Source organism: Hemicordylus capensis, chromosome 4 (assembly GCF_027244095.1).
Source record: "Hemicordylus capensis ecotype Gifberg chromosome 4, rHemCap1.1.pri, whole genome shotgun sequence".
NCBI lineage: Eukaryota > Metazoa > Chordata > Lepidosauria > Squamata > Cordylidae > Hemicordylus > Hemicordylus capensis.
This window is the reverse complement of record NC_069660.1, coordinates 63,437,207-63,464,966: the sequence shown is the minus strand read 5'-3', so window position 1 is coordinate 63,464,966 and position 27,760 is coordinate 63,437,207. Positions and strand designations below refer to the sequence as shown.

The following is a 27,760-nucleotide window of genomic DNA, read 5'->3' as shown; positions in this document are numbered from 1 at the left end:
TGATGGCAGTACAGAGCAGTCATATTGACTTGGGTAAATGTTGGTTTGCCATCTTTGATGGAGGCTTGTCCTTGATGCTTTCGACCCATGTCATGGGTGGCCGGAACCTCAGGGGTATACTCGTGAGTCAAATGGGCCGTAGAAACCAAGGATGTGAGCTCCTGTCTGATCTCTGGCCCCACGAACGCTTTTGTGTCTATACAAAAACTTACTTGACAGTGGCAGCTGCTGCTGCTCTTCCTTCCTCCTGCTCTTTCTATATCCCTGCCTTTTGAAAAGGCAGGCAGAAGGACATAGAGTAGAAGGGAGCATGTGACCTCACACTTCTTCCTGCTCCATTCCCCATCCTCTGCATTGCAGGGAGTGGAGTGGGATGAGCAAGACTTGGGAGAAGGAAGAGTGTTGCGGTACTAGAGGCATCACTGCAGCAGCTGCTGCTGCTACCAACACCCATTTGCTACTGTGGCCACCTGTACCAATCCACTAGCTGAGGTGCTTGCTTCACCAGGCCTCATTAGTAAGCAGACTGGCAAACTTAACTTTTCTGTTGAGTATACACTTCCTTATGTATGTTTCTAGAGACAACAGGAGCAACCAGGATTCTTGCTATTCTTGCAATTGCTATGGGAGGAGTTAGGGGAGGGCCAGGAGAGGCATATTCATTTTTGAGGAGGAGGATGATTATAAATGTCTGGGAAGAGAGTGGGAATAGAAATGGGCTAGGCTACCACAACACAGGAAGGATGACAACAACATTTTTACCTTCTCTATTACATGCAGCTTTTAAAATATTGTATAGCTTTACGACCTGCTAATTCTCAAAATTTGTTTTCTGGTGCAAAGGGGAAATAAACTATATCAATGAGAAAGTGTCTGATAAAAGGTAAAAATACCTGGATTCAGGTGGAACATGAGTGAATTTATAATAGCATTACCTCATAGAGCTTTAAAAAAATAAATCCTAGAAGCTATTCTCAAGACCTCCCAAAAGCGGGCTAAGGGAGCCAGCCCACTTTGCGGAGGTCTTGTGCTGCAATAGGTGCTGCACGGCCCCAGCAGCAAACCTCTCAAAGGACCCCTCCCCTTAAACTAGGTTAGTGGAGTGAGTGCTCCGCTAACCCCGTTTTGGCAATTGTGGCTCCGCGCCGTGGCAACTCACAAGGAGACCTCCAACCAGGCGGCTCCAACAAGCCTCCTGGCCTTGGGAGTCTCCCCAGAAGTTCTGCAACTTCCAGGGGCTGGGTGGCCCCCAATCCCCACCACCCCTACTGGCTGCGTGACAGAACCAGTAGTCGTGTGGGCGGCTGTTCCTGCCACCCAGGGCGAGCTCCCTGCTTGTCTGCGGGGAGAGTGGGCTAAGTCTGCTCTCCCCGCAGAGGCTGGTTAGGCTCTCTACACTTCTTGTGTGCAGAGCCTCCTAGTATTTTTTTATATACTCCCCTGCCTTCAAGGGAAGTTTTGTCTTATTAGGCAATTTGGGAGACTTCTGGACTGGGTAGACCTTCGGTAAACAAGACAAATCATCTGTTCTAAATTTTAGCCGATTCCCATCTTCTGATGTGACTCTGCACAGCCTTGGAATCAGTGTTCCCTCTAAGGCAGGGATCCTCAACGAAGGGCCCCCAGATGTTCTTGTACTTCAACTCCCATAATCCCCAGGCCCAGTGGTCTTTGGCTGGGGATTATGGGAGTTGAAGTCCAAGAATATCTGGGGGCCCAACGTTGAGGATCCCTGCTCTAAGGCATACACATGTGCACGCGCTCACACATTTTTTGAAGTCCACTAAGTTAATTTTAGATTCCGCTCAGGCTGAATCAAGGAGGCCCCTCTATGAATGCATGTGTGCACACACTGCCTTGATTCTGCTGCCCAGAACAAAATTCATTCTGTACACAGATAAAAACAATGAGAGAGAACACTGCTTGGAAGAGGCAAAAGGAAAGTCTGTGGCACACCCCTTGCACACATATGCACAGAATATATCACCATAATTTCTCCAAACATGGCTGGAAGCCATGTTGTGGAAGAAGTAGGAAGTAGAGGCACTGAAAGAAGAGATTAATTTATATTGTCGCACTGAACAAATCAAGATTTGGACTTCAATTACTACTAATACATTTATTTAATTTAACCTTCTACATGTATCCATAGATCCTCAACTATAATCCTAAATGATGTTTTAGTAGTGTTCCTTAAACTGTGATCCACGGATCACTGGTGGTCCATGGTGTGCTTTCAGATGGTCCACGAGACTACAATAAAAAAGAGGGAAAACAAAGGCATTCTTCAAACACAGCATTAAAACTCCATGGAATGTGTACAAATCTAGTAGTACCTACCCACTAAATAGCAAATTATCATTTCCCTTCATCCCAAAAAGGCAAAAGACTTACACCAGAGTACAGGGGAACTGAGTTTGACTTAAGGTCTTTCAAGGTCATAAAGTAAGAGACTTGCATTTTGGGCGGTATATAAATATTTAAAAACAAACAAATATGCGGTGATGATCAAATAATAAACAAACCAGAGCAGTGGTCCACAAGACAATAAAGTTTAACTATAATTGTCCTAGAATATACTGACTTCAAATTGTCCAAAGTACGTACATCCCTCAGATTAGCATTAAATCTACAAAATGTATAGTACTGTACATATTTTCAGAAATCTGTGGAAAGTAGGCTGCAGTGTTTGTCAATTAACCAAACTGATTAAATATCTGTCTCTATTTTTTAAAAGGCCCCAATCCTCTGCCCCAACCCAAAATGTACCCCTACCAACAATTTTGTCCTAGGTGGCTCCTCACATCACTGGCCCAGCAGGCAGCAAAGAAAGCCAGACCAGATGCAACATTCTCATGAGAGGAAATCTGCTTGCAGCTCTAAAGGGCCTGTATAGTGCAGTGTGGTAGCCGTGAGATATGTGCTTGTGTCTCATGGTGCTGATCACAGTGGACAGGCGTCATGGCTGTCTTGCTTTGAAGAAGCAAAAGCTGCCAGCAGCTAAAGCTATCTTGCTTTGAAGAAGCAAAAACTGCCATCAACTAGAGGTTCCCTCCCTTCCTCAGAACCAATGCTCTTGGATCACTTCTTGTGCAACAGTGGTAAAAATCATCTTCAAGAAACAGAAGTGTTTGCCAAAGAAAGAAGCTTGTGGAAGGGGTTATCTAAATCGAGGTAGATATTGCAATGCAGCTGTTGCATTTGGGTTCAATTTATCCTGATAGGATACATGTGTACCATGTCAATGATAAGATACAACAATAATACTTAACACTTAGAGGGTAACTGTTGATGTCGAAACACTCCTTATCTATTCGCTCAGGAATCCTCAGATGGAAACAGGAAGGTTGTTCAAACTAGGGGCAGGGAGGGCAGGGGCCTCACCCAAGCTCTGCAGCACCATGTGCCCACACAACTGGAAGTGGTGAGGGGGGAAAGCAGGCTGGATTCTTCTGAATCCCAATGCACCCCAGGAGCACGGTACACTGGGGGATTTCCCAACTGCCGGGCGCTTCTTCTTTCTAGCAAAATGGATGCTCAGGCTGCTGGCAGCCCAAGCATCCACACAACCAGGCAGTGTGGTGGATGGGTTTTAGAATCCAGGTAGATTTAGCCTTACCTGGTTGAGGAACGCCAGGATTGGGACTGATCCTGGCACTTCTCACAACCAGCTCTACCCAAGTAGGGCTGTGCTAGCCCAGGTAGAGTTGGTCATGAGAATGATCTCAGGGAATGGGCAACAGTGTGCTGATCCAGCAGAAATTTTCTCAAGTTTTAAGGAGGGTGGATAGGTAAGCAACAACAGCTGTGTGGGAAAGATTTGCTGGATTAACCAGAAAGTATTTGCATCCATGCAAATGGAGCCTCCATGTCTAGTGCCAGTATACTTCTGAGTACCAAACAGCAGTACTGCAAACAGCAGAGGAGGGCCGTGGAATCCATGAAAAGCTCAAGACACAGAATGGGAGGATCCCTGCAAAAGTACAAGCTAGGAGCCTGCAGATGCAAAAATATGGTGGTTAGCCCATTAACAAGCTAATTAATAATGGCTCATTATCTATCTATCTATCTATCTATCTATCTATCTATCTATCTATCTATCTATCTATCTATCATGTATCTATCTACTCTATCTATCTATCTATATGCAGTGTTAATGGGCTAAAAATAAAGGAAGCTTTATTTTTCATCTGTACTCTTGCTTTATGCATATGCAAATTTAATCAATTAAATTGACGAAAACTCATATAATTAAGATTTCTCTAATTGAGTGACAGCCCTAGTGAAGAACAATACTTGAAATCAAAATCTCCTGTGGAAGCACTGTAAATTGTCTGAGTTATTCCTGTCTTGTCCTATTCCTTAATTCTGGGTACACATTTTTCCTTTATTTTCCTTTGCAGCCTCACCAATTATTTTTAGCTATTTAGAATTGTGTGCTTCCTACTCCCATGCAGAACCACAAGTATTTTAGCAATTTCATAGGGGAAGCCCCCTCCCACCCCCATCAGTGTTATATGAGCTCAAAACTGATTTACCCCACATTTCAAAAGAATAATAGGACTCTCAAGGCCCATCATCAACATCTACTCAAGTGGCTTTGTGACTTGGTGACAGAGCACCAGGTGCAAGTTCAAATTAATGACTTGGAGCTGGCATTCCTATGAAGCTTTTGTCATTGTTACTGGTAAATGTCAATTCCCTCATTCTCACACACACTGAGGCTGTTCTTATGATCAGCCAAAACCGGGCTAAGGAAGCCAAGCCCTGTCTTGGCTGCTCGTAAGAACCATCGGAATCGCACCCAACCCCAGCGGCGCTTCGGTGGCAAATCTGCCTACACACCCACCAGTCTTAAATGAGGTTGCAGAGGAGTAACAGCAGGAGAGAGGGCATGCCCTCAACTCCTACCTGTGGCTTCCAGCGGCATCTGGTGGGCCACTGTGTGAAACAGGATGCTGGACTAGATGGGCCTTGGGCCTGATCCACCAGGGTTGTTCTTATGTTCTTATGGAGGTTAAAGTAGCGCTCACTCCCTTAACTCCATTTCCTTGCTTGTGTGCAGCGCTGGCTTTTTTTAGCTGGTGCTATAACACAGATGAGCAGCTGCCCATAGCTGGGAGAATCCCCATAATGCTCTGAGCACTTACATGATGGGAGGACTGGGATGATGCGCCCCAGTCCCTGACCCTCTGCGCTGCCAGATGAGGCAGCTGCACGTCTGGCTGCATGATCTCCGCGCCCAGATCCAGAGCCACAATCGTCTGCAGGGAGGGAGGTTTTTCAAGCCTCTCTCCCCATGCGCCCTCAAGCCCTTCCTCACTGATCATGAGAAAAAGCTCACTGTTAAAAAAGATTCTTTGATAATTGAAATTTATAGATAGGCAACATGATTAGTACATCACAAACCTATTTGCAACAATTCTTAAAACAGAATTAATAGCAGCAAAAATGTTGCTTTATTTGGACATGTGAAGGCATAGGAACAATCCTTTCTTAAGTTTCACAGAAACTAATGATGGATGACTGCATCAAAGTATTTTTCTGTAAATGGTGAGAAACAACCATCACCTTCAATGACTGAACTTCAGCCCTTATATCTGATATAATTATTATATCCTAATTGTCTTGCAATTATGAAGCTTTAAACAGGTCAAAACTGGGGGAAATACTGAAAACTACTTTGTCTTCAAATTTCAAAAACAACAAATTCTGCCCCCACCCCAACCCAACCCATGTTTACCTGGGTTTTGCCACTTCCCTCACACTGATCAGGCTGGTTTTAAAATAGACTCCTTGCGTAGTTTATGTCTGTCTTGCAGTCTTTTTTTTTTAATACTTATATCCCGCTCTTCCTCCGAGCAGCTCAGAGTGGTATACATGGTTATATTTATCCTCACAACAACCCTGTGAGGTAGGTTAGGCTGAGAAATACATGACTGCCCAGAGTCACCCAGTGAGTTTCATGGCTGAAAGGGGATTCAAACTCGGGTCTTCCCGGTTCTAGTCCAAGACTCTAACCACAATGCTATGCTGCCTCTTTTGATTCTTTTGAGAATCTAAGTTCAGCCTTAGAGTTCAGCAAGCACCAATTTTAAATTTGCCTACATTTAAATGAATTTACATCTGCAAATTCACATGCAATGGCAGATTTGGTGAAGGGATAGTTCCCTCTGTGGAAGAAGTGAGAATCCTATGTACATCTTGATTGGTATGCCTAGATTCGCTCCGCACAACAATGAGATCTCCAGCTGTAGTGGAATGAATTTTACAACAAACTTCTGTATTGGGTAATGAGCAGAAAACCCATCTATTCCCTCATGTGCTCTCTTTCACAACTTCTTGGAATGACTCCCCCTATAGCAAATATTAATAGCCTGACCCAGTGAAAACTTCCTTGGTTTGGCCTGAGGGGATCTCTCCTTGGCAATTTATGTAAAGCTTTTTCATGCTAATAAAAGTAGCATTGAACTGAATATATATATATATATATATATATATATATATATATATATATATATATATACACACACACACACACACACACACACACATATATATATACACACACACACATATATACACACACACACACACACACACACACACACACATATATATACACACACACACACATATATATATACACACACACACACACCCCCCTTTCTATGGCTCTTCTTCAGCTGCAGTTTAAAACAACAACAACAACACACCCACACAACTTCCCTCCACCCCCTTCATTCAAATAACCTTCAGGAGTCAATGTCCCCACCTCTTCCATACAGAGTTCATCTGCCTTCCCCAGGTTTGGAATGCGAAGGCCTATCATTTATACAGGCAGGGGCTCAGCCTTCCTTTTGCTTTGACTGCCTTGCCCTTCTTGTTGCAACGTGAGGAGAATCTTTAGAGTACAGCATTAATTTTTTCCCACCTCCCACTAAGTGACAGGTGTGAGTGCACCTCTGTTCATAATATTCTGCATAAGGATCTCTAAGCTACATCAAACCAGTGTAAAAATGTCACATCAGCCATGAGAAATCACCCAGGTGCTCTATTGTTCGCTTATTCTTTCTTTCAAAAATTATTTCCACAGGTGAACCCAGGAATGGGAACCACCTACAGCTCCTAAAGAAAGCATTTGGGAGCAGCAGGGAGCCCACCTGGTGTCACAGCCTCTTTGTGCCCCTCTGGCAATGAAAAAGGGCCACCCTGCAATGTGCAACCACATTAAAATACAGTGATATAAAAAGGGGCCTCACATGGAAAGGAGTGTCAAGGGCAACTCTTGAGCAGAAAAGAGGTTATTAAAATGACTGATCAAAGAATGTAACTCTAAAATGAGTGTGTGTATCCCTACTGGGGGTGGTGGTGTCTAAAAGCCACAGTAAGATTTTACCTTTATAAGGGAAACCTTACCTTTATAAGGAGGCTGCCCAACCAGTGGGGACTCCCCTCCCTCAGGGGCCCAGAGCCATTTGCTCCCACAACCTTGTTCAGTTCTAGCTACGCCCCTGACTGCAGGATGTTTGGTGCAGACAACAGAACTAGGCTTGGGCTATGTGCAAAACAGATCTCAGGTTGTACCAATGGCTATTGGGACAAAGAAACAACAATGGTAACAATATACATTTGTGGTTCTTTTATTTGCCAGTTGGCTTTTTATATCCTAACTCTAAACACATCTCTTCCCAATACCTGCTTCCCAGATGTGTGTTTAAGGCTGGCATATTAATCTTTGAGACCAGCAGTGGTTCATGTAATATTTAATTTAATGTATTTATTTTATTTATCAAATGTTATGCTGCCCTGAACATCTGTCTCTGGGCAGGTTACAACAACATAAAAAAGTTAGTGTGCACTGTGGTCCTATTCAAAAGTGATGTCGTACTAGTGTACAGATGTCTGTATATTCAAATATGTGTTTGTGCAAATGAGTGTACCTGCATTCATTTTAGAAGTGAACATGGCCCCTCAGATCTATGGTATAAATAGGAAGTATACTGCTGTACCTGCATTCAAACATGTATTGCATGTTTTAACTTGTGATTTTTAATATTAAAATTTGTACATCACCTAGATATATATATATTGGGCAATATAAAAATATGATAAATAAACAAGCAAACAAACATAGGAATAGCTGTACACTCATATGATTGCTGAATATAAATTAAGGAGATTTAGAAAGCCTTGTGGTAGCAAGCATGACTTGTCCCCTTTGCATTTTGATGAGTGACTACACATGAGTTCTGTCTGCTATAAAATATTCCCCTTAGGGAATGGGGCTGTACCTCAGTGCTAGAGCATCTGTTTTGTATGCAGAAAGTCCCAGTCCAATCCCTGGCATCTCTAGATAGGGCTGGGGAAGACTCCTGCCTGAAACCTTGGAGGGGGGCACTGCCAATCAGTGCAAATGTAAAGCATAGATCAGGGTTTCTTAACCTTGGGCCCCCAGATGTTGTTGGACTACAATGCCCAGAATCCTCAGCTGCAATGGCTTTTGCTTGGGGATTATTGGAGTTGTAGTCCAACAACATCTGGGGGGCCAAGGTTAAGAAACCCTGGCGTAGACAGTACTGAGCTAGATGGACTTGGTATACGGTAGCTTCCTATGTTTCAAATAGGACTTTTATTTCCTGTCACTTCTTCAGTAGTGTCTGAGGAAGAAGGGAGAGAAGAGGACAAGGGCAAAAGCACATAGCTTAATTCCTTGGGTAGCAAGAAAGGTAATAGAAATTGAACTTTAAAAGAGACAATTAATACCAAGGGGCATTGTGGTCAAGGGAAGACAGGAGCCAAGGCTGAGGCAAACAGGTCAAGCAGAATGATGTGCTTGCTCCTTCTCTTCCAGACTACAATTGCCTATAGAACATTCATAACTCAAATTTCACCTAAGGTATCCACCTTTCTGCGCCCCGCCGACAGTTGTCAGAGGCGCTCTACTAGAAACAAGCTGACAACCTAAATTGAACTGGATTATACATGCCTCCTAATCAATCAAAATACTTGGGACTACACTGTGGACTACCCTAAATATGTGAGGGATAATTGTAGGTGCTCCTAACTGTCCAGTTTAATATGATATTAATGTAGTGTTTCCAGTTTAATATGATATTAATGTAGTGTTTAGGAGAAATTCAGATGAATTACCCCTGTAAAATTAGGAGACAGTGCACTGGGTAGAGGTCTCCACACATGTGCCTATGTTCTTCCCCCACGCATTAGGATTGGCAGTTTGGAATACCACCTATACTTGTCCTGTAGAGTGGAAGAAAATTTTAGATGGAATGCAATACAGGAGAACCTTGTTACTTGCGGGGGTTCAGTTCCTCACCTACTACCATGAGTAATGGAACCGCAAGTAAAGAGGCATTCGGTCTATGGGGAATGGGGGGGTTAGGTTCCAGAGTGGAAGGGAATTTTTTTAAAGCTCCAAAATAGGCCAGAACTTACTCTGGCATGCTCAGTGGGTTCCCCATGTGCTCAGGAATGCCTCCCCAAAGGACGGAATGACCCCCCAAACTGCAGGGAAAACTTCCTTCCTTCTTCTTCTAGAAATGAGCCACAAAGTGGCTCCTCCTGTCTCTTCCTGGCTTCCTAGAGACAAAATGGCAGCCGGAAGTGACGTCTGCAGTCACTTCCAGTCCTCTAGGAATTGCAGGTACATGGGTGTAACCCATTAGTATCCGCGGGTACTGTAAACAGGTGTCAATAAAACACCCCGTGGATATGGCACTTTTAAAAGGTGCCTCTTTGTTTAGTTAGCAGGAGTTAATATAAATGGTTTGGCCTTTCAGCTTGGTCACTTTTCTATGGCTTCCGAGTCTGAAAGACTTCATTATAGCCCCTAGGGAACCAGCTCCTAAGCCATTCAAGGACCATAATTTGGGAGTTTTAGGAACATTTCCCCTGCAATTTAATATACTGTACCAGAAACCTACGTACACTCACAGATTTTTTTAGTTTTAAAATTCTTCAGTTAACTGCATGGAGAGAATTTAAGTTAAGTACCAGAAACACACACATGTGCTCACAAATAAGCAGACTGTTAGTTCTATTCTGTTGTTGTTCTTGTTCATTTAAACATACTTCAGTTCAGTGTAGGGCCAGCAAGTAATTTAAAATTCCTGGTTGTGGTGTTCAGAAAAGTGCAACTACATATGAATACTATGAATATTTATATACTGCTTTTCAACAAAAAGTTCCCAAAATGTTTACATAGAGATAGATAGATAGATAGATAGATAGATAGATAGATAGATAGATAGATAGATAGATAGACAGGCTCCCTGTCCCCAAAGGGCTCCCTATCTAAAAAAGAATCATAAGACAGACACCAGCAACGGCCACTGGAGGGATGCTATGCTGGGAATGGGTAGGGCCAGTTGCTCTCTCCCTGCTAAATAAAGAGAATCACCACTTTAAAAAGGTGCCTCTTTACTCAGTTAGGAGGGGACATTAGGTTTAGTTGCTCGTTTGTTCAAAAGACTAGAAAATCTTGGGGCAGTTTCAGATGTGAGGCTTTAGTGGGCCTTTGAGCCTCTCTCTCATTATTCATTTGGGATAGAAAAATCAGATATACACTATAACCAATAAGAGGTTTTACAAACCTATTACAAACTAAACAAATAGATTTAAACCTCAATAAGTGAAAACATTCATACAGACTTTTTCTTGCACATGTGAAGGTATGGGTTTGCAATGGTTTTACAACCTGATCCTAACTGTGTTTACTCATAAGGAAGTCCAATCAATTTCAATATTTGCTTCCAAGAACAAGTGTTTGCGATTGCAGCAGAATGAACCTGCCTTCAATATGTGGGCTTGTGGCAGTCCCTGGACATTTATAAGTGTTCTGCTGTTACATTCTTTTTAACCCCTCACCTGTTGCTTAATCACTGTCCAGCTGCAATATGCCCGATTGTGTATCCTCATGGCTCATTAATTTCTGCAGAGGCCACAGAAGAAAGGGGAGGGGGAGGGGAAAACACCAGCAGCAGCAACAGCATTCAGAGTGGTATTTTCTTTAGAAAGCATACACATAAAAACATGTTAATTGAATCTGGATGTTTGTGAAGAATGCAAGGCAGCTCATGCTTGGAATAGAGCTAAAAATGGCTCCTTGCAAATTCTCTCCCTGCAGATGTGCTGATGGAACTGCTTGGTCTTGCTTGCCTGCAACACCCACCGCTGTTTCTAACAATACTGACATAGCACATCACCCTGCTTGTGCAACTTAATCCTGACCTGAAGAATCCCCTGCTGCAATTCCATATATGCAATAATACTGGTCTCAACACCAATTTCTCTGCCAGAGATAATCCAGTCCACTTTTGCAAGCATGGAAATCATGAAACTACTCTTAAAAGGACCACAGACCTAATCACCATTAAGGTGGTGCTACAATCATGTGTAGTTTGTAACCCTCTAAAGCTCTGCATGAACCTCAGACACATATAGTGTGACCAGCAGGATTCCCAGATGTTTGACTACAATTCTACTACTACTATTACAGTGGTCCCTCGACTTACGAAGATAATCCGATCCGAACGCACGTTCGTAGGTCGGAATTTCCGTAAGTCGAAAAGCGCATCTACGGAGGTCCGGAAACACTCGTAAGTCGAGGAAACCGCATCTAAAAATTCGTAGGTCGAGGAAGCCGCATCTAAACCGGCAACGACTTCCGGTATTTTTTGTCGTTCGTATGTCGAAATCTTCGGATGTCGAGTGCTTCGTAAGTCGAGGGACCACTGTACTTATATACTGCTTTTCAATAAAATTTAGGAACGTAGGAAGCTGTCATATACTGAGTCAGGCCATTGGTCCATCTAGCTCAGTATTGTCAACACAGACTGGCAGCAGTTTCTGCCAGCAGTTTCTGGCAGCAGCAGAATAAAAAAAAAAATAAAGATGGATCACTGTCCCCAAAGGGCTTTACCCCCACCTCTGCAGTTGGCAATTATGACATCACAGGTGGTTTCTCTATTTGTCTCCTTGCGGATGCTAAAGTGCCATTACCAAGCTTTAGCCATCAGAGTATGGGATTCAGGAGAAAAAGTAGAATCTCACAGGGGCAGTTTGGTTCTCCTCCTCCTTTCCCAAGAATACAGATGGAATAATCATGGCAAAGCAATTGTGCTCCTTTTCAATATACAAATGCATGGTGAGGCTTCCAGGTAAGAAGTATCTTTCTGTAGTATCCCGCAGGTAAGGAGTATATGTCATCATCTCCAAATACAAAAATATTTTGTTTCCTTTCTTTGTTTGGCTCTGTAAACAATCTTTGCCGAGGCTTAATTCTAGAGACAGTAGGGTAAAAGACACTACACTGCCTGGAGAAGAATCTTCACTCTGAAAATAGACTGAATTAAAAAGGAAACTACGGACAAATGGACAAGACAACTTTCATTTTGAGAATCATCGGCTGGGGCGGGGGGGCGGGGAGAGATTCCTCCAAGTTTAAGAAAATAAACTCATAATAAAAATTGCCACACAATGTAATGAATGATGCAAGGTAAGGAACATAATTTGTTGCATTGTTTCAGGGGAAGGGATATTAACAACACCAAAACAGAAATAAGTACTGGAATGCATGGTTTTCAGTCAGTTTAAGAAAGCAACAAACTCATAATAAAAAGTCCAGTGATACACACTGTTGCCGTGTTTCAGGAAGGAGGAAGTGTAAAAGATCACAGGTGGTCACCACCAACATGGAGCTAAGTCCTTAAGAGGTCCTTTCTGGCCAAACAAAATGGCAAGTTTCTTTTTGGGCCACTGGCTTTTTCAAACCAATCAAAGAAGACCTCTGTCCTGGTTCAACGTTGATCATGATCAAAACTATTACTGTTTTGCAGACTGAAAGGTAATTTTCCAGTTTACAAGGAACTACAATCTATCTGTTCTCTCTCTCAAAAAAAGAGATATCTCCCTAAAGTAAGTAAAAATTAACTTTTGTCTTGCATGGGAACAGACTGGTGCAGAGAACTGGATTGGAGTGGGGGGCAAGTATATATTTTTGCAGAAAATGACTTGGCTTAAAAAGCATAAAACAATTAATGGTTTCCCACAATCTTAAGAAAGCAACAAACTCATAACTAAAGTCTGGTATGAGGTTAAAAAAACATCAGAATTGTTGCTTTGCTTCACGACATGTGAAACATCACCAACACAGAAACAGGCCCTTTAAAAGCATGTCATTAAGGTCAATCACATGACCTTAGCTGCTGGGCCCCTGCCACGCGCAAACATGACTGGTGTGTGAGCACTCCCAGAGCAGCAAAGAGGACAGGGGGAAACTGGTTGCATCCTCCAGGATCCCACAATGCACCACGCGAGGAGTGTGGTGTATTGGGGGAATCCCCACTGTCAGGCCACTCCTTCTGGCTGGCTCTATGGAAGCTCAGGCAGCCAGCTACCTGAGCTTTCACATGACCAGGCAATGAGGTAGGAGGGAGTGCATGTGCCCTTGTATCTCACTTTGAACTCGGTTACAAAACCTGGGCTACCTGGTAGAGGAGCACCAGGATCGGTCTCAATCCCAGCGGTTCTCATGACCAGCCCTACTTGGGCTAGCATTGGCCTACCTGGTTAGGGTTGGTAGTGAGAATGACCTAATTTATTGCTATTGGAAGTGGCTGCTTGGTTCCAATTTTCGTAGTGATGTGCGAAAACATGTTTCAGCATCCGAATTGCAGACACATGGCTTTAAAAATGAGAGCATACACAGCCCCTTTACAACAGAGGGGAGCAGGTCCATACCTGCTCCTCCTCTGATTGCCGCCATTGTCATAATCCCAGTGCTTCCCCCATCTATGCACATGCACTGGTGGCGCATCTCCCAGCTGCCCCTGCACAGTGGCCATGGTCACTGTGGTCAACATGCAGACCACACAAATGGCTGCTGTGCAGGGGTTGCTGGGAGATGCTCTGCTGGCTCTCGGGCTGGGGGGAGTGTGGGGATTACAGCAATGGCAGCTTTCGGAAGAGCAGCAGGTATGGACCTGCTCTCCTCCACTTTAAAGTGGATGTGTAAGCCCTCATTTTTAAAGGAAGGTGCCTGTGATTCGGATGCTGAATTGAGCTTCAAGCACATCCCTAATTTTTAGCCCACTGGCCTTTTCAGACAAATCACTGAAGACTGTGTGTGTAGACTTTTAAGGATATTGGTTGATTTTTTTTTAAGTTTCTAAAACTGTTTTTAAAAGTGTGATAACTGTTTTGTTTCACAGCAGAAAGTTACCAAAAAAATTGGAATTGAATCCCCTGCTCTGTCCATCATTCAAGCCTCATTTGCAGGAAACTGCTTCTTACCTTCATATAAAAGGAGTACCACAGTTTTGGCACCTTATATTCTAATTCCAGAATGGCTGGACAAAGTTATCAAAATTTATATGGGAGTTGCACATGATGGTAGCATTAAATGCATTCAAGGACATTTTAATGGTTTTTAAATAGGGTGTTGTTTTTTTAATTCATTAAGAATCAACAGGTGGACTGATCTCCTTGAAGACCTGCATATATATTCCTACAAACATATAGGAACACCATGTGAAATTTCAGATCTTTCTGCCCAGCCATTCCGGAATTATTAATACTCTTGAGTTTCCCACTGATTATTATTGGGAAATTTTCACGGATGTCAGAAATTCAGTTGCAGCTTCCCCCTAGTGGTGGTCCGTGTTCTTTGCACACCTTTGCTCAATCATAGATCTGCCTCTGAGTTGTAGTCAACAGCATCTGGGAATCCCTGTCAGAGGGAACAGTGGTGACTAGATGCATAGAGGATGATATTCCTAGTAGGTTTTTGGTATAGCGAAAGAGAAGATGAAATGCATCCTCCTGTGCACCAGTGAGAGAAGATGTACTGCACCCCCCTGCTCCCCCAGCAAGTGGGCAGCATAATGGTTGTAGCAGGGGTGACAAGAAAAACAGAAGCAAGGAGGCCACAGCAAGAGGAAGAGGAGGAAGTAGAAGTAGAAGTAGGCGGCTGTCAAGGCTTACTGGTGCTCCGCAAAAATTTTCAGAAAAAATGTAGTGGCCCATTTAAGGGAAACGGTTGGGATCTGCTGCTCTAGATAGATGGTTTATTCTAGAGGTGTAACTATAATAGGGCAAGGGGAGACAGTTGTCTGGGGGGCCCACTGCCTTGGGGGGACCTCCAGAGGCAAGTCACATGACTGACTCCCCCAGCTGCGCATCCACCCGGGCTTCCTTCAGTTGTATTCATCCTCCGAAATTGATGTGAGTGTTAAGACCTGGAGCTACCAGAACAGCATGTCTTTCTCTAGTACCATTAAATGACTTGCATCGTCCACAATTTACAAAACCTTTAAAAAAATAATGTAGGATGATGTTCTATTTTGGCACTATGCTTTTTGTTACCACCATTCAGCCTCATTTAAGATTTTTTTTACTTCATGAGCTGAGCGGGGGGGGGGGCATTTTAAAATCTTGTCTCTAGGCCCACTCCAACCTTGCTACGCCTCTAGTTTATTCTGATGAACATTGCAACCCCAAATTGCTTTTCTTCAGGAGATATGATTTACTGTTCCTTTCTCAGCAGAAGAAGAGACTTCCTCTCTCCTCATTTCAAGAAATGGCCACTTCTGGCACTGAATACAAGACCTATGAAGAAAGAAAAAGGTCATGTTGTAGGAAAGGAGGAGTGCTCATTTGGCCACTGTGTGTCTTTGTGCTGAATATTACAATATGTTTGTCCGAAAACACAGAACACATGAATTCAGGAACTGGGCCAACTTCGCTTCTCAGATATGTGCTTACCATGTTTTCACACACACACCTATTCATCATTCGAATGGTATATGTGGAAATAGGAACTTGTCTATCTCATAACATGCAAAGTGTTGAGGCTAGTGCATAGGATCTCAGAGGTGTCAAAGGGAGCAAGTTGAGTCAACACCAGTCAGAGACAGACTGGACAACGTACCCCAAGACCAGACTACCACTTCCTGAGCATCACTTCCTGTCTGCAGCATGCAAGTCTTAAAGGGGCAGCCGTCTGCAGCTGGGCACTCCTCCTACACTCCATCTGCTCCTGCTCAGCTGGCTTTTGCTGCTGATGTACAGATAGTGAGGAAAGTAAGATTCTGAGGGAGTTTAAAGTATGATTCTGAGGGAGGCCAGCTCTGTAGTGGGCAAAGTTTCCAGACCTTGAGGGAGCTTCCTTAGGGGTCTCCAACTTCAGGGCTCCTACAGGTTCTGGTCTGATATCAATTACCAGGGCTAGGACTGGTCCTGGTCCTGCCTCCCCAGTCAGCAGGGGCTATGACAGGCTGGAGCATGACTGGTTCAGACTATGCTTCATCTCCCTGAACCAGCCCACCTGATTAACAAGGAGGGAGAAGTGCCAAATAGAATCCCATCCTGACATCCTCCCAGCGTGTTCCTTTATCACATTGGGGAGGGAAGTTCATCTGAACCATTGCTCCACATGTGACACAAAAACTAGTATTTGGGTTGCATGTGGAGAAATAGTTCAAATACACCTCTTCACCTTAGGTCATAAAGGAACATGGCAGGAAGATGCCAGGATGTTCGGGGAAAAGTCGGGCCAGGTGCCCTCTCAGTATGTCCCCCTTCTTAAACATAGGATGGTACAGGGCAGGGGCAGTAGGATCAGAACCAACCCAAGGTAGAATAGCTAAGGAAGACACTGCACCCACAACTAGGCTTTGTCAGAAGAGTGTCTCCTTATCCGGGAACAGTAGCAGTAACGATCTTAAACAGGTTAATAGCAATAGAAACATTAAAAACATCACCAATGAGTTAAACACAAGGAATTACGCTTCAGGTATGTTTCATTATTTAGTAATTCTCTCCAGTTCACAATTAACAGAATTAGCAGTTCTGATGAATATTTAGGCCCTCTCACCCCATAACAGATTAGTTAGAGGCATCCCTGCTGGATCTCCATTGCAAACCTTCAGATGCAGTTCTATTTCTCTCTGTTTCTTCTGTATAAGACAGAGATAAGGTACTCCTGAGAAAAAGAACACTTAGTCTAAATTTCAATTGGGACATTACGTTTAACACTGGTCACACCCATTTAAGACCACTCACAGCTGTGTTCAGATTTCACACACACACACACACACACACACACACACACACACACACACACACAGAGCGATGTAGCTCTGTCAGAAAAAAAATCCAAACAGTAGCATCAATTTAACACCTTTATTAGGATGAACTGGAGGTCATGATGTAGTTAGCTAGTTTTTGAGTTTCACAGAATGAGTATTCTGACGGCATAGCAAAAACCAATACAATAAAAGTGTGTGTGGATTGCCACAGATATCCCAAGGACTTCTTGGCAAGGAAGCGCTAGCCTTACAAAAGAAACCCCACTGAGACAGCATTACTGCATTTGCATTAAGCTCCAGTGATACAAAGGAAATGGGGTAAGATTCCCCAGTCTAGATTCTGCTCAGGTTATTTTACATATAATCACAATCAACTGTGGACTCAAAATGAAAACATTTGTGGAAAGACCCAAATGCATTAAAATCCAGGTATGTATTTTTCCATTAGCATTAAATGAATCATGCCCTCTAAGCAGAAACTTTTCCAACTTTTTCTCAGTTCTGGTAAGGGTGACTAATCCAACATTTTAGTTAATTCTAATCTAGGGGAATTCTGGGAAGCTCTTTACGAGGGAGGACACAGAAACTAAAACTGTAAAAAAGTTGTGGATGTAGAAAGCATTCACATCCTGTATTACTTTGTAATATCTTGGTCTTAGACTATCCCATCCCAAGACTTTTGGGCAAGACACATTATAAACGCACACAATTTTTTCCTTCCACACAAAAACGTCAGAGCGAATGTCAAATTCCAAGGTGCAAAGTTTCACTCTAGCCAAACCAAAGGCAAACTCATATTAAAAAGGTCATGAAATATAACTAAAGGAAGCTCAGGACTAGGCTTTAATGAGTCATATGGAGCATGGGGTTACATAGCAGGACAGCCCCCGAGAAAGCCTCTCTGCATGACCTTGCTGTCCTAAACTGATGCACAGGTGGAAAAAGAGGGTTTTCTTTCTACATCTAAAAAAGCATGATGGTCACAGTATGAAATAATATTTAAAGTATACAGACTAGGGGAGTTAAGACTCCAGACATTTATAATGCTACAGGTTAAAACTAGTACCCTGAACCATGGATGGAAGTCTATGGGGACCCACTGCAGATACTGGAGCACTGTTGTAATAAGCCCTATTGGCCTACCCTTGTCAAGATGTGGGCCAAACTAGATAATTGAACTAGAGATAAATCTCAGTTTTCCAGACTAACTGGGGGAAAGTCAGTCCAGATTAGGCAACTGTCTGGAAAATTAAAGTGCAAAGCACACAGTCACAAAAGTTGCTAAAATAAACTAAAATAAGGTATGGAAGCAGTACGATAAGGTATGAAAGTCAGTATGCTGCCACATATAACACTCTTTAAGACACAGAAAGCAATTTTTCTGCATGAGGTCGCTTATGCCTGACATCGGGCAAAAGCAGAATTAGTAAACAAAATGGCTGAACACAAAGCTTTCAGTGCCAAAGTCAGAAAAACCAAAATCTGGAATATCAGGGTCCAGAAAATCCTGGTTACTCTGTACTAATTTCATGGGCCTTTAAACAAGATCTGTTTGCCAAAACAAAGATCAAGTCTTTTGACCTAGTATAATAACTCAAAAGCCCACATTCTCTCATTAAGCTCTAAGAAGTTCTTTTTATTAAGTTCTGGTTCTTACATTAAAAACCCTAAATAGTTTGAGTCCTGATTTATCTCTGGAAACATCTCCTCCTGTATGAGCACCCACCTTACCACACATCTAGTTTCCATTAACTTCCATTATGAGCATGTTCCTTTCAAGCGCAGCTCCAACACTATGGGAGAGAGTGTTCCTCCTCCTTCCTGCTCTTTCAAAACCAGTTAAGAACTTTGTTTTCAGAGGCTTTGGAAACTGATTACTATAACACTTATAACATTTTTTGTACAGGAGACAAATCTGCGGGAGTTCCATTCTCCGCTACTACCACGGATAACAGAACCACAGAAACAGAGCATTGAATCAATGGGACTCAGGGGATTACATTTGGGTGTGTGTGTCTCAACAGAATGTCAAAAACAGTCAAAATAACAGAAACAAAGTGCTGTGCCATGCTCTGCAGGTCCCCAGATGTCCAGCGATGCCCCCCAAAAGGCCCAATTCGCAATCGTTTTGGTGAAAACACACTTTTCTTCTGTTTTTTCTAACAAAACAAGCCACAAAATGGATCCTGTGCTCAAAATGGCAGCTGGAATTGACTTCAGAGGTCATTTCTGGCCACCCTAAACCCACGGATACATTGAATTAACCTTTTTTGCCCTTTCCTTCCATGTATGCCAAGGTCGGGGTGTCAATTACTTGACTGCAGATACACAAAGCTACAGATGCTGGATCTGCAAATGACGAGGTTCTCTTGTATTGCTGCTGTTCTATTGCTTTTATTTTGTTTATCAGTTCTATTGCTGTTCTATTGCTTTTATTTTTGTTTGTTTATTTTGTTTTGATCAGTTTACTGATACTTGTGATTGTGAACTGCCTTGTGATTATTTTAATGAAATAAAATATATAAATGTAACATATAAATATAAAATATATAAATTTAACAATAAAAATACTTTTATAGTTCTTTTGTAGATTTTGTTTTTAAAAATTGCAAACTGCTGTGAATTTATTAATAGCACTATAAGCATCTTTCATTTATTTATATATTTATTTTATTTATATACTGCCCTTCCAAAAATGACTCAAATATATGAAGAAATCTTAAAGATTTATCTCCCAACCCCATCCCTAAGGGAGTATGTCTATCACAGAAACATATGCAGCAGAAAGGATAATACTGTGTGTGTTCACAGGCATTGAATGAACAATTAACATTATCTCACAATCACTGGAAACTACATCACTATCTTTTTTGCTTCAGGATTTTTTCATATAGACCCACAAGGATAATCATACATGAAACATTCTCAGAAAATATTAAACATCACTATTGGAGTACAATTGTACAAAAGGAGTGTAATCCCAGTTCTCATTGTATTAGGCTCATCTCAAAAGCTTGGCTTTTTAAAACAATAGGAGCTACGGGGTTTTGTTCTTAGCACTTTCAAAAACATGAGTCTTTCTTTGATCACTACATGCTAACAGAGAATCAGGTCCTGGCTTCTGAAAATTCATTTCCAAACTGTTAAATTCCACAAAGAAAACACTGTGCAATCCAGCATCCTTGACATCATGCCCTCAGCATCTTCTGTCATAAACAGAGATCCAGACCCATTATTCAGTATTACAGAGTCATGAGCGATAGCCACTAAAATGCTTAACAAAATCAATGAACTCAAGAGCAAGGCTTTGTGGCGAGGATCTCTTGCATTTTCTCATCCCCAGCAGGAGTAGAATATGGCTGATATGTTACAATGTAGGTTCTAGATTATTTACATGGTGTTGGCTGCCTTAAGCAACAGACTCTACTGGACTGCAAAGGCTATAAATTTCCATCATAATCATTTTGGAGTTGCTGGGTACAATCTGGTTCCTTTTTTCAGGAGGACAGTTTATCACACTCATAAATAGGTTCAGAGCAAGGGCCATGCAGACAGTAAATACCAGGGAATCGAAGAGCTGACACAGCCTGAGAAACAGTGACTCAGCCACCAACACTCAGCTTGAAATTTGGTTTGAAAAGACCTTATTGCTTTCCTCTTTTTTACACTCACAATCAGATATCCTCAGGACCTCCAAGAAAGGAACGCTCACAGCATTCAGTGCAAACCATCAGCTCTGCAAAAGCTTGCATATTCACTCTGAGTTGGCTAAAGCCTGCCTATACCAGCTAAAGTTTTTTGTGGAATACCACTTATACCATTGTTTCAAATGAGAGGTAATGACAGATAGGCACTGAGAAATGTACTTTGTAATGTAAATGAACAGGAATCCCTAGGAAGCAGAAGGAACTATTACATATAGTTTACAGAAAACAAAGATTAATTGTGCCTGATCTTGGGGAGGCAGAGACACAACATAAGACAATGACTTTATTCTAAGGAATAACCTGCTAAGGAATAACCTGCTATCATGACAATAAGGACACTTATTGTAAGGGTGCACTCTAATTCCAACTGAATCCATACAGTTAACTAAACTGGGGATTAGATAAAAATCTTGGTCTGACCCTACCAAGAACAGACAAATTCTTAAGGAGCATAGTGATTAGTAAAGGGATTGAACCTCAGAACTGTCACAATATTGCTATTGCAAATGACAACTCTTGGTAGACCTCTTTGTCATCACAACTTGACAAGCACAGAAAGAGCACACATTTGGGTTTTATTTCTGGATGGGATTTAAGGGATTTAATTACAGTTTGAGTAATATCTTTGGTTACATCCAAGACATTTTATATGCCTAGCTCAATAACTTATCTGATGGTTTATTTAGGAGTAGATTTTATAAACAGGTTGCCAAGCTGAAACACAGCATAAGGAACTGTATTCAAATTCCCCACACTTATAGAATCATAATTATTGGGACATAAAAAGAACAAATAATTTCAATTTTAAAATGTCTCCTTCCTGTCTTCTATGTTAGCAGCATTTGGGATCATTACCTTAGACACTACTATCTTTCCTAACATTAAGGAAGGCAGAGCAAAAATTCCTAAGTTCACTGTGCCCAACATGTATGTTTAGATCACAGACACATGTATCAAAACCATATCCTGTATTTCCTTGAATATAATTGGCTTGCAGTTTTCATTGCATCCAATCCTGTACATTATAATCATGTAATTTCATGGTTGTTTTTTAAACCCAAGCCTTGAAAACCAGAAAAGCCAAACAAAATAATAAAAGCAGAATTCTATGCAAAGGTAGCCCACTGCCAAACATATGGAGAGGAATGAATGGATGAAGGTTTTGCTTGAGAAAGGCTTTGCTAACAGACTGAAGTCCAGATTCCCAAACCATATTTCATTCACAGTGGCTCTCTCCAGTTTCCATTTCTTAAAAGACAATACTGTGCTGGTGAGAAGGAAAACTCCTCCTCCACTGGTGCACAGATTATTGTCAGAACCAGATAAAAATAAAGCCTCCATCGGCACTGTGCATTCTTGAAGCAAATGCTAACCCAGAGAACATTTCATACTATGAAGCAATTTCCTATTCCAGTAAAGCCAAACTTAAAAGCTACTATGGTATGGAGGCAGAGCTTACCTGTCTCTCTGACATGACATAGAGGTAATTATGATCTGTAGAGAAGGCCATGTCACGAAGTATAGGACTCCCATCCTTGAAAATTGGCATCATTTCGTACTGAATACCACCATGAGGAGGTCCATCTGCTCGGATCTGGAATGAAGACAGACATACTACAGGTTAAATTTTGGTCACCAAATGTAAGAGGAAATACAGGCAGATACTAAATAGAGGCAGACCATATATCTGAAGCTGAAGTCAAGGCTAGCATATCAGAAAGGAGAAAGAGAAGAGTGTTATGGAGAATGAGCATGTTATATTATTTTCAAATTTGATTCTAAGAATGGTTTTTGGTCTTTAACATAGCCTTGTCACATGAATGAACACACAGGGGAAGTCAAACTCTTGTACTTCATTAGCTGTATGCACAGAGCCTTGGTTCATACCAGCCACATGCTCATAGGATCTCTCCATGCAAATCAAGGAATCAATTTTTTATAGGGGCACAAACTGCACATACAAAGCCTACTCATACCCTGTTTCCCCGAAAGTAAGACCTAGCAGTAATTTCTGATGTACCGCTAATTGCCCTAGTGCATTTTTTGGGGCTAAAATTAATATAAGACACTGTCTTATTTTCGGGGAAACACGGTATACAACATATGCCCTTAGGCTCTATGTGCGCACACCAATGAATGTGTGGATTTGGGAGCAGGGACAGAAGGCATGATCCCAATTTCCCTTCCACGTATCTATTTATGCACAGTTGCACATGGGAAAAGGGTGAGTGTGCCACTTCTAAATGCTGACCAAAAGCAGGAGAGAGCTATTTTTAAACAGAATGAATAATTTGGTCATTTGGGCTCTTGATTTAAAGTGTGGGACATTCAAATATTGCTCTTGGCATCATTTGTGAACACACCCTTAATTCCTTGCACTTTCAGAAACAGAAGATGTAAAAGTAGGCAACTTGTTGGCTCCAAGCATTGATTCCCACTTTTACCACATTTCTTTCACTGTTGCTTTGTATTCTTCCTTGACCATATCTATTCTAGCTTTGAAAACAGAATTTTTAAACAACTGGAGGTTTAAAAAACACACAACAAAAACACTACACAATCTTATCCATTGCTCACTATAATAAGAACTCCAAGAACCAATGCATATCTGTGATTGGCACTTTCCAAGATAACAGCAGCATTTCCTACAGCATCAAAGTAGACTCCCAAATTCTACTATCAAAACATGAAAGTAAAAAACAATATTGTTATTTCATAAGCGTGAAAGCCTTCTATCAGTTACACATGGAGTATACATGAGTGTCACAGCCCTCATGCCGGAGTTGGTAATTACGTATATAATTGCAGCTTAGGTTGGTAACAGCTAGAAACTTGAACAATGCCTTTTCAAATCCAACTAGTAGAAGCCCCAATCCCACTGTCTTGAGACAAAAACCTAGTTCACACTGAAACAGTAAATTTCTCACTAGAAATGACTGGGTGCTAATCCATGGAATGTGGCCGCAGTTCAGTGATAGAGCATCTGTTTTGCATGCAGAAGGCTCCAGGTCCAGTCTCTGGAAAACTCAGGTAGGGCTGGGAAAGACCCCTCTGGCTGGAACCCTGCCAGCTGGAGTGGATAATACTGAGCCAGTACCCTGGAGGGCCCCTGCCAGTGAGTGTAGACAATACTGAGCTAGATGGATCAATTGTCCATTAGTATATAGTCAGTATGAGGCAGTTTCCTATGCATCCATATATAGGGAAAAGCTCCTCCACATACAGAAGAAGCATGACAGAAAGAAGGATTCTAGCTTAGCTTCCTCTTTGAGAAGTGGCACAGCCCTGATGCAGGTTGACCACCTCAGTAAGTCAGAATTGGAATGAGAACCAGCATCTCCTCAGCATTATTGATGCTTATGGTTGCCAGATCCAGGATTGGCCTGGAGTCTCCAGAAACTGGCACCAATCTCCAGGTGATTATAGAAAGCAATCCTAGACATTTTAATGGCTTGACATTGTGAAAAATATTGCTGGGCGGGGGGGTGGATGGAATATCCAAGAACAACATCAGAGTTGGCAACCTTGTGAGGCTGTCCAGCTTGAGCAGAAGATTTGGGGGTACTACTGCAGGCAGCAAGCTACTACAGGTAATCTCTAGTTTATGATTATGGCATTAGGATTTTCTGTTTGGGGCACCATTCCAAAATGTATAATTTAGACTCTAAAATCAAACTGATTTTTTATTTTTATTTTTGGCCTGATTTGAGCATCTCCAGTACCTTCTAAAAGTTTGCCATTTCCAGCAAAGAGAACAGCTCTTGGCAGATAAACAAATGAAACAAGTACTTGGCTTGCTCCACATGAAGGCCTCCTGGCCTATTGGTATTGGTGATATTTTAGGCCTGATTATGCAAATCCCTCCCCCTGCAGGAAAACTCTGTTCAGATTGTAATAGACTCCACCACACACAGCGGGAACACAACTGCTTGAGCACATCCCGGTCTCTTTCCAAATGTTAATAATTGATGGCCTTGGGGAAGAGAGGGGGAGGGATAAACAAATAATTTACATTGTGTTTTCCTTACCAGGATTTGCATATTTGAGTAGCCATTTGATTACAACATGGTGTCTCCATAAAACCAAGCTGCAAACATTGGCAATCACCAGGAAGAGAGATTAGACCAGCCATGTGAACCAGCCTCCATGAAGCTGCCTGATGACCCAGTGGCACTCGCTGATAGAGATGCTGTGACTTGCTGGCCAGAAAACTGCTGTGCATTAAAAAGAGTGCTTCAAAGCACAAGCATGTGCTGCCATGCTAGGAGGATGAGGATGGCGGCTGAACTATTGGGGAGGGGGGAGCCTCTTGTTACAAAAGAGCATCTGCTAGAGCCTTGTGCCCGGCTGTCGCACATCATCTCATCTTTCTGCTCAGTGACTCAATTTTGGATTGTCACACTGGGGCAAAAACATGAAAAGGGTTTTTCTTTTTGTTTGAGGAAGCTGAACTTCCAGGGAAGGAAGTAGAAGAGACATAGTTTGGAGTTGAATAGAATAAGAACATTTACAACAAAACATATTTTTCTAGGGTGGCCAGATAATAGATTTGCTGAGACCCGAAAGAAAAATTTGTGGTTTGTGGTCCACATTCATTCCAAAAGCATCCCTAACAAAATCCCTACTCAGTTGGCAACTTGCAAGGAAGAAGGCTACTCTGCCCCCCCATCCCACCCCCCTGTCCAGCACACACCCTCCCAGAAATTCCCTTCATCACCCATCATTAAACCAGCTGTTTAAAGCAGTTGCCAAGATGACATCTCCAAAGTCCTTCCATTAAAATGATTGTAATTTAATTAATCCTCACAGGGTAGCAGGCAATGTGTTGCTAGGTCTGGCATGGTGGCTCACTGAGACATGACTGATTTGTCTTTTCCTTCCGTGAGTAGAAAACCAACCGCTCTTAACAAAACAAGGGATCCTCTTCCCATTCAGTGTGAAAGAGATACCCCGAATGGACTATAGAACTAGGGAAACAATTCAGTGCCTTCCTATGCTACAGACTCTGTAGGATACTAGCAGCGTCTATTAATTTAGTTATGAGAATCAGGCTTTCATGTAATATGGTATCATAGTGGCTAAGAGACTGAACTATGACTGAGGAAGTTGTTGGGTCAACTTGCGAGTCTCTCACGAATCCAACAGAACTGAAACGAAGGTTCAGGTGATCATGAACAAGTCTTTCCTGCCCATGGGGTTATGCCCTCCCCTTCCTCTTTCCTGTGTATGCTGGGAGAAAAGATTAAAAGCTTATTTTCATTTTAAAATTGACTGCGGCTCCCAGTTATGTCCAAACTTTAGGAACTGTGGTTAGTTCTAACTGTAATTTGTTAAAACAAACCAGAATATCAAACCACAATTTGGTCCTGATTTGTTTGAACAAATACAGTTCAACACTGTTATGCCTGAGTTCGAACACACAGTTCATTACTATACAGGCATAACGAGGAAGAGAGCTGGTCCTGTGGTCGCAAGCATGACTTGTCCCCTTAAGCTAAGCAGGATCTGCCCTGGTTGCATATGAAAGGGAGACTAGAAGTGTGAGTGTTGTAAGATTTTCCCCTTAGGGGATGGAGCCACTCTGGGAAGCGCATCTAGGCTCCAAGTTCCTTCCCTGGCATCTCCAGGATATGGCTGAGAGAGATTCCTGCCTGCAACCTTGGAGAAGCTCCTTCCAGTCTGTGTAGACAATACTGAGCTAAGATGGACCAATGGTCTGACTCGGTATATGGCAGCTTCCTATGAGGATCTGCAGTTAGTTTTAAATTGAAGTTTCAGCCTCCTCACCGCATGCACAAAGGAAAATGAGAGGCAAAGGGGAGTCCATGAGGTCGGCAGGTTTATTCATTATCATCTAAAGCAAGGACTCCCAATCTTTGTGACTGGGGACGAAGGAAGTTATAGTCCAACAACGTCTGGGGAACCTCTGATCTAAAGCATTGTTTAGTAGGCTGCCTGAATTTATCCACCAGGTGACCTCAAGCAAGCCACTCTCTCTCTCTCTATCTCAGTCTCTGTATCTGCAATATGGGAAAAATACTGGCTTACCATACAAGGTTGTTGTAACAACGTATGTGAAGCATTCTGAATATGCAAAAGCAGTACCTAAATGCCATTCTCGCTAATAAAACTGTTTGGTACAGTATCTGATACATAATTAGCATGTAATTAATGGTACTGAAAAAGACCACATCCTTCACCATTATCTCATAACTATCAAGAACTGCTTCCTAAGGCATAGGCCACAGCTGGCATAAAGGAATGTGCAAGATGCGGCAGCATTTGCACAATTTTCATTGATCAAATCTAGAATGCGCAATTTTGAAAAAGTCAGCTGTACGTTACGTAGAACATTAACTGTTCGTGCGTTTCAAAAGTGCTATAGGTGTATTCATATAACCAGCTATTGCTGATAGCTGTTTTGAATGGCACCCTATGGCAGATATCTCACAGCCATTTCTATAAATCAACTTGTTGCACAGACAACTTTCGTGTCAATGCCTTTTAAAGACACTACAACTTTAAAGCTGCTTAATACTTATAGGAAGGTACATCCATATCAGTATATATATGTATGCACGCAAGTATATGCATTTATTTATTACATTCCTCTTCTGCCTCTAGGGCGCTCAGCGAATCATCAATTTCATTTTCACAACAACCCTGTGAGGTGGTTTAAGCAGAGAGGCAGAGAGCTTCATGGATGAGCAAGGATTTTAATACAAAGGGGCCCTTCACATGATCTACCGGGTGGGCGAGTGTGGGGAAGGCTTTCCAAACCTTGCCTTCCCCCTAGACAATCATTTGTTGCACAGAGCACGGGTCCACATGTTCAGTCCTGCTCCATGCAGCATGGAACAAGTTCTGGCCTCTGTGAATCCCGCAATGCACCATGCAAGGTGCGAGATGCTTTGGGGGAATTCCCCCAAGAGATGGGCGCTCTGT

At 42.3% G+C, this 27,760-nt stretch overlaps 1 protein-coding gene across 12 annotated transcripts in view; it reads right to left on the bottom strand.

Annotated features, from left to right (window-relative positions):
• Positions 1 to 27,760, bottom strand: part of PLXNA2 (plexin A2) — a 615,006-nt gene that overhangs the window by 353,034 nt on the left and 234,212 nt on the right. For 10 of the 12 annotated variants that reach the window (XM_053244546.1, XM_053244547.1, XM_053244555.1 and 7 more), the window contains one exon: positions 22,275 to 22,409. In XM_053244546.1, coding sequence (XP_053100521.1) covers positions 22,275 to 22,409 — 135 coding nt within the window. Of the gene's footprint in view, positions 1 to 2,116; positions 2,254 to 15,541; positions 15,628 to 22,274; positions 22,410 to 27,760 lie in introns of those variants that run through there. The other 2 variants (XM_053244558.1, XM_053244559.1) reach the window with 2 other exon arrangements.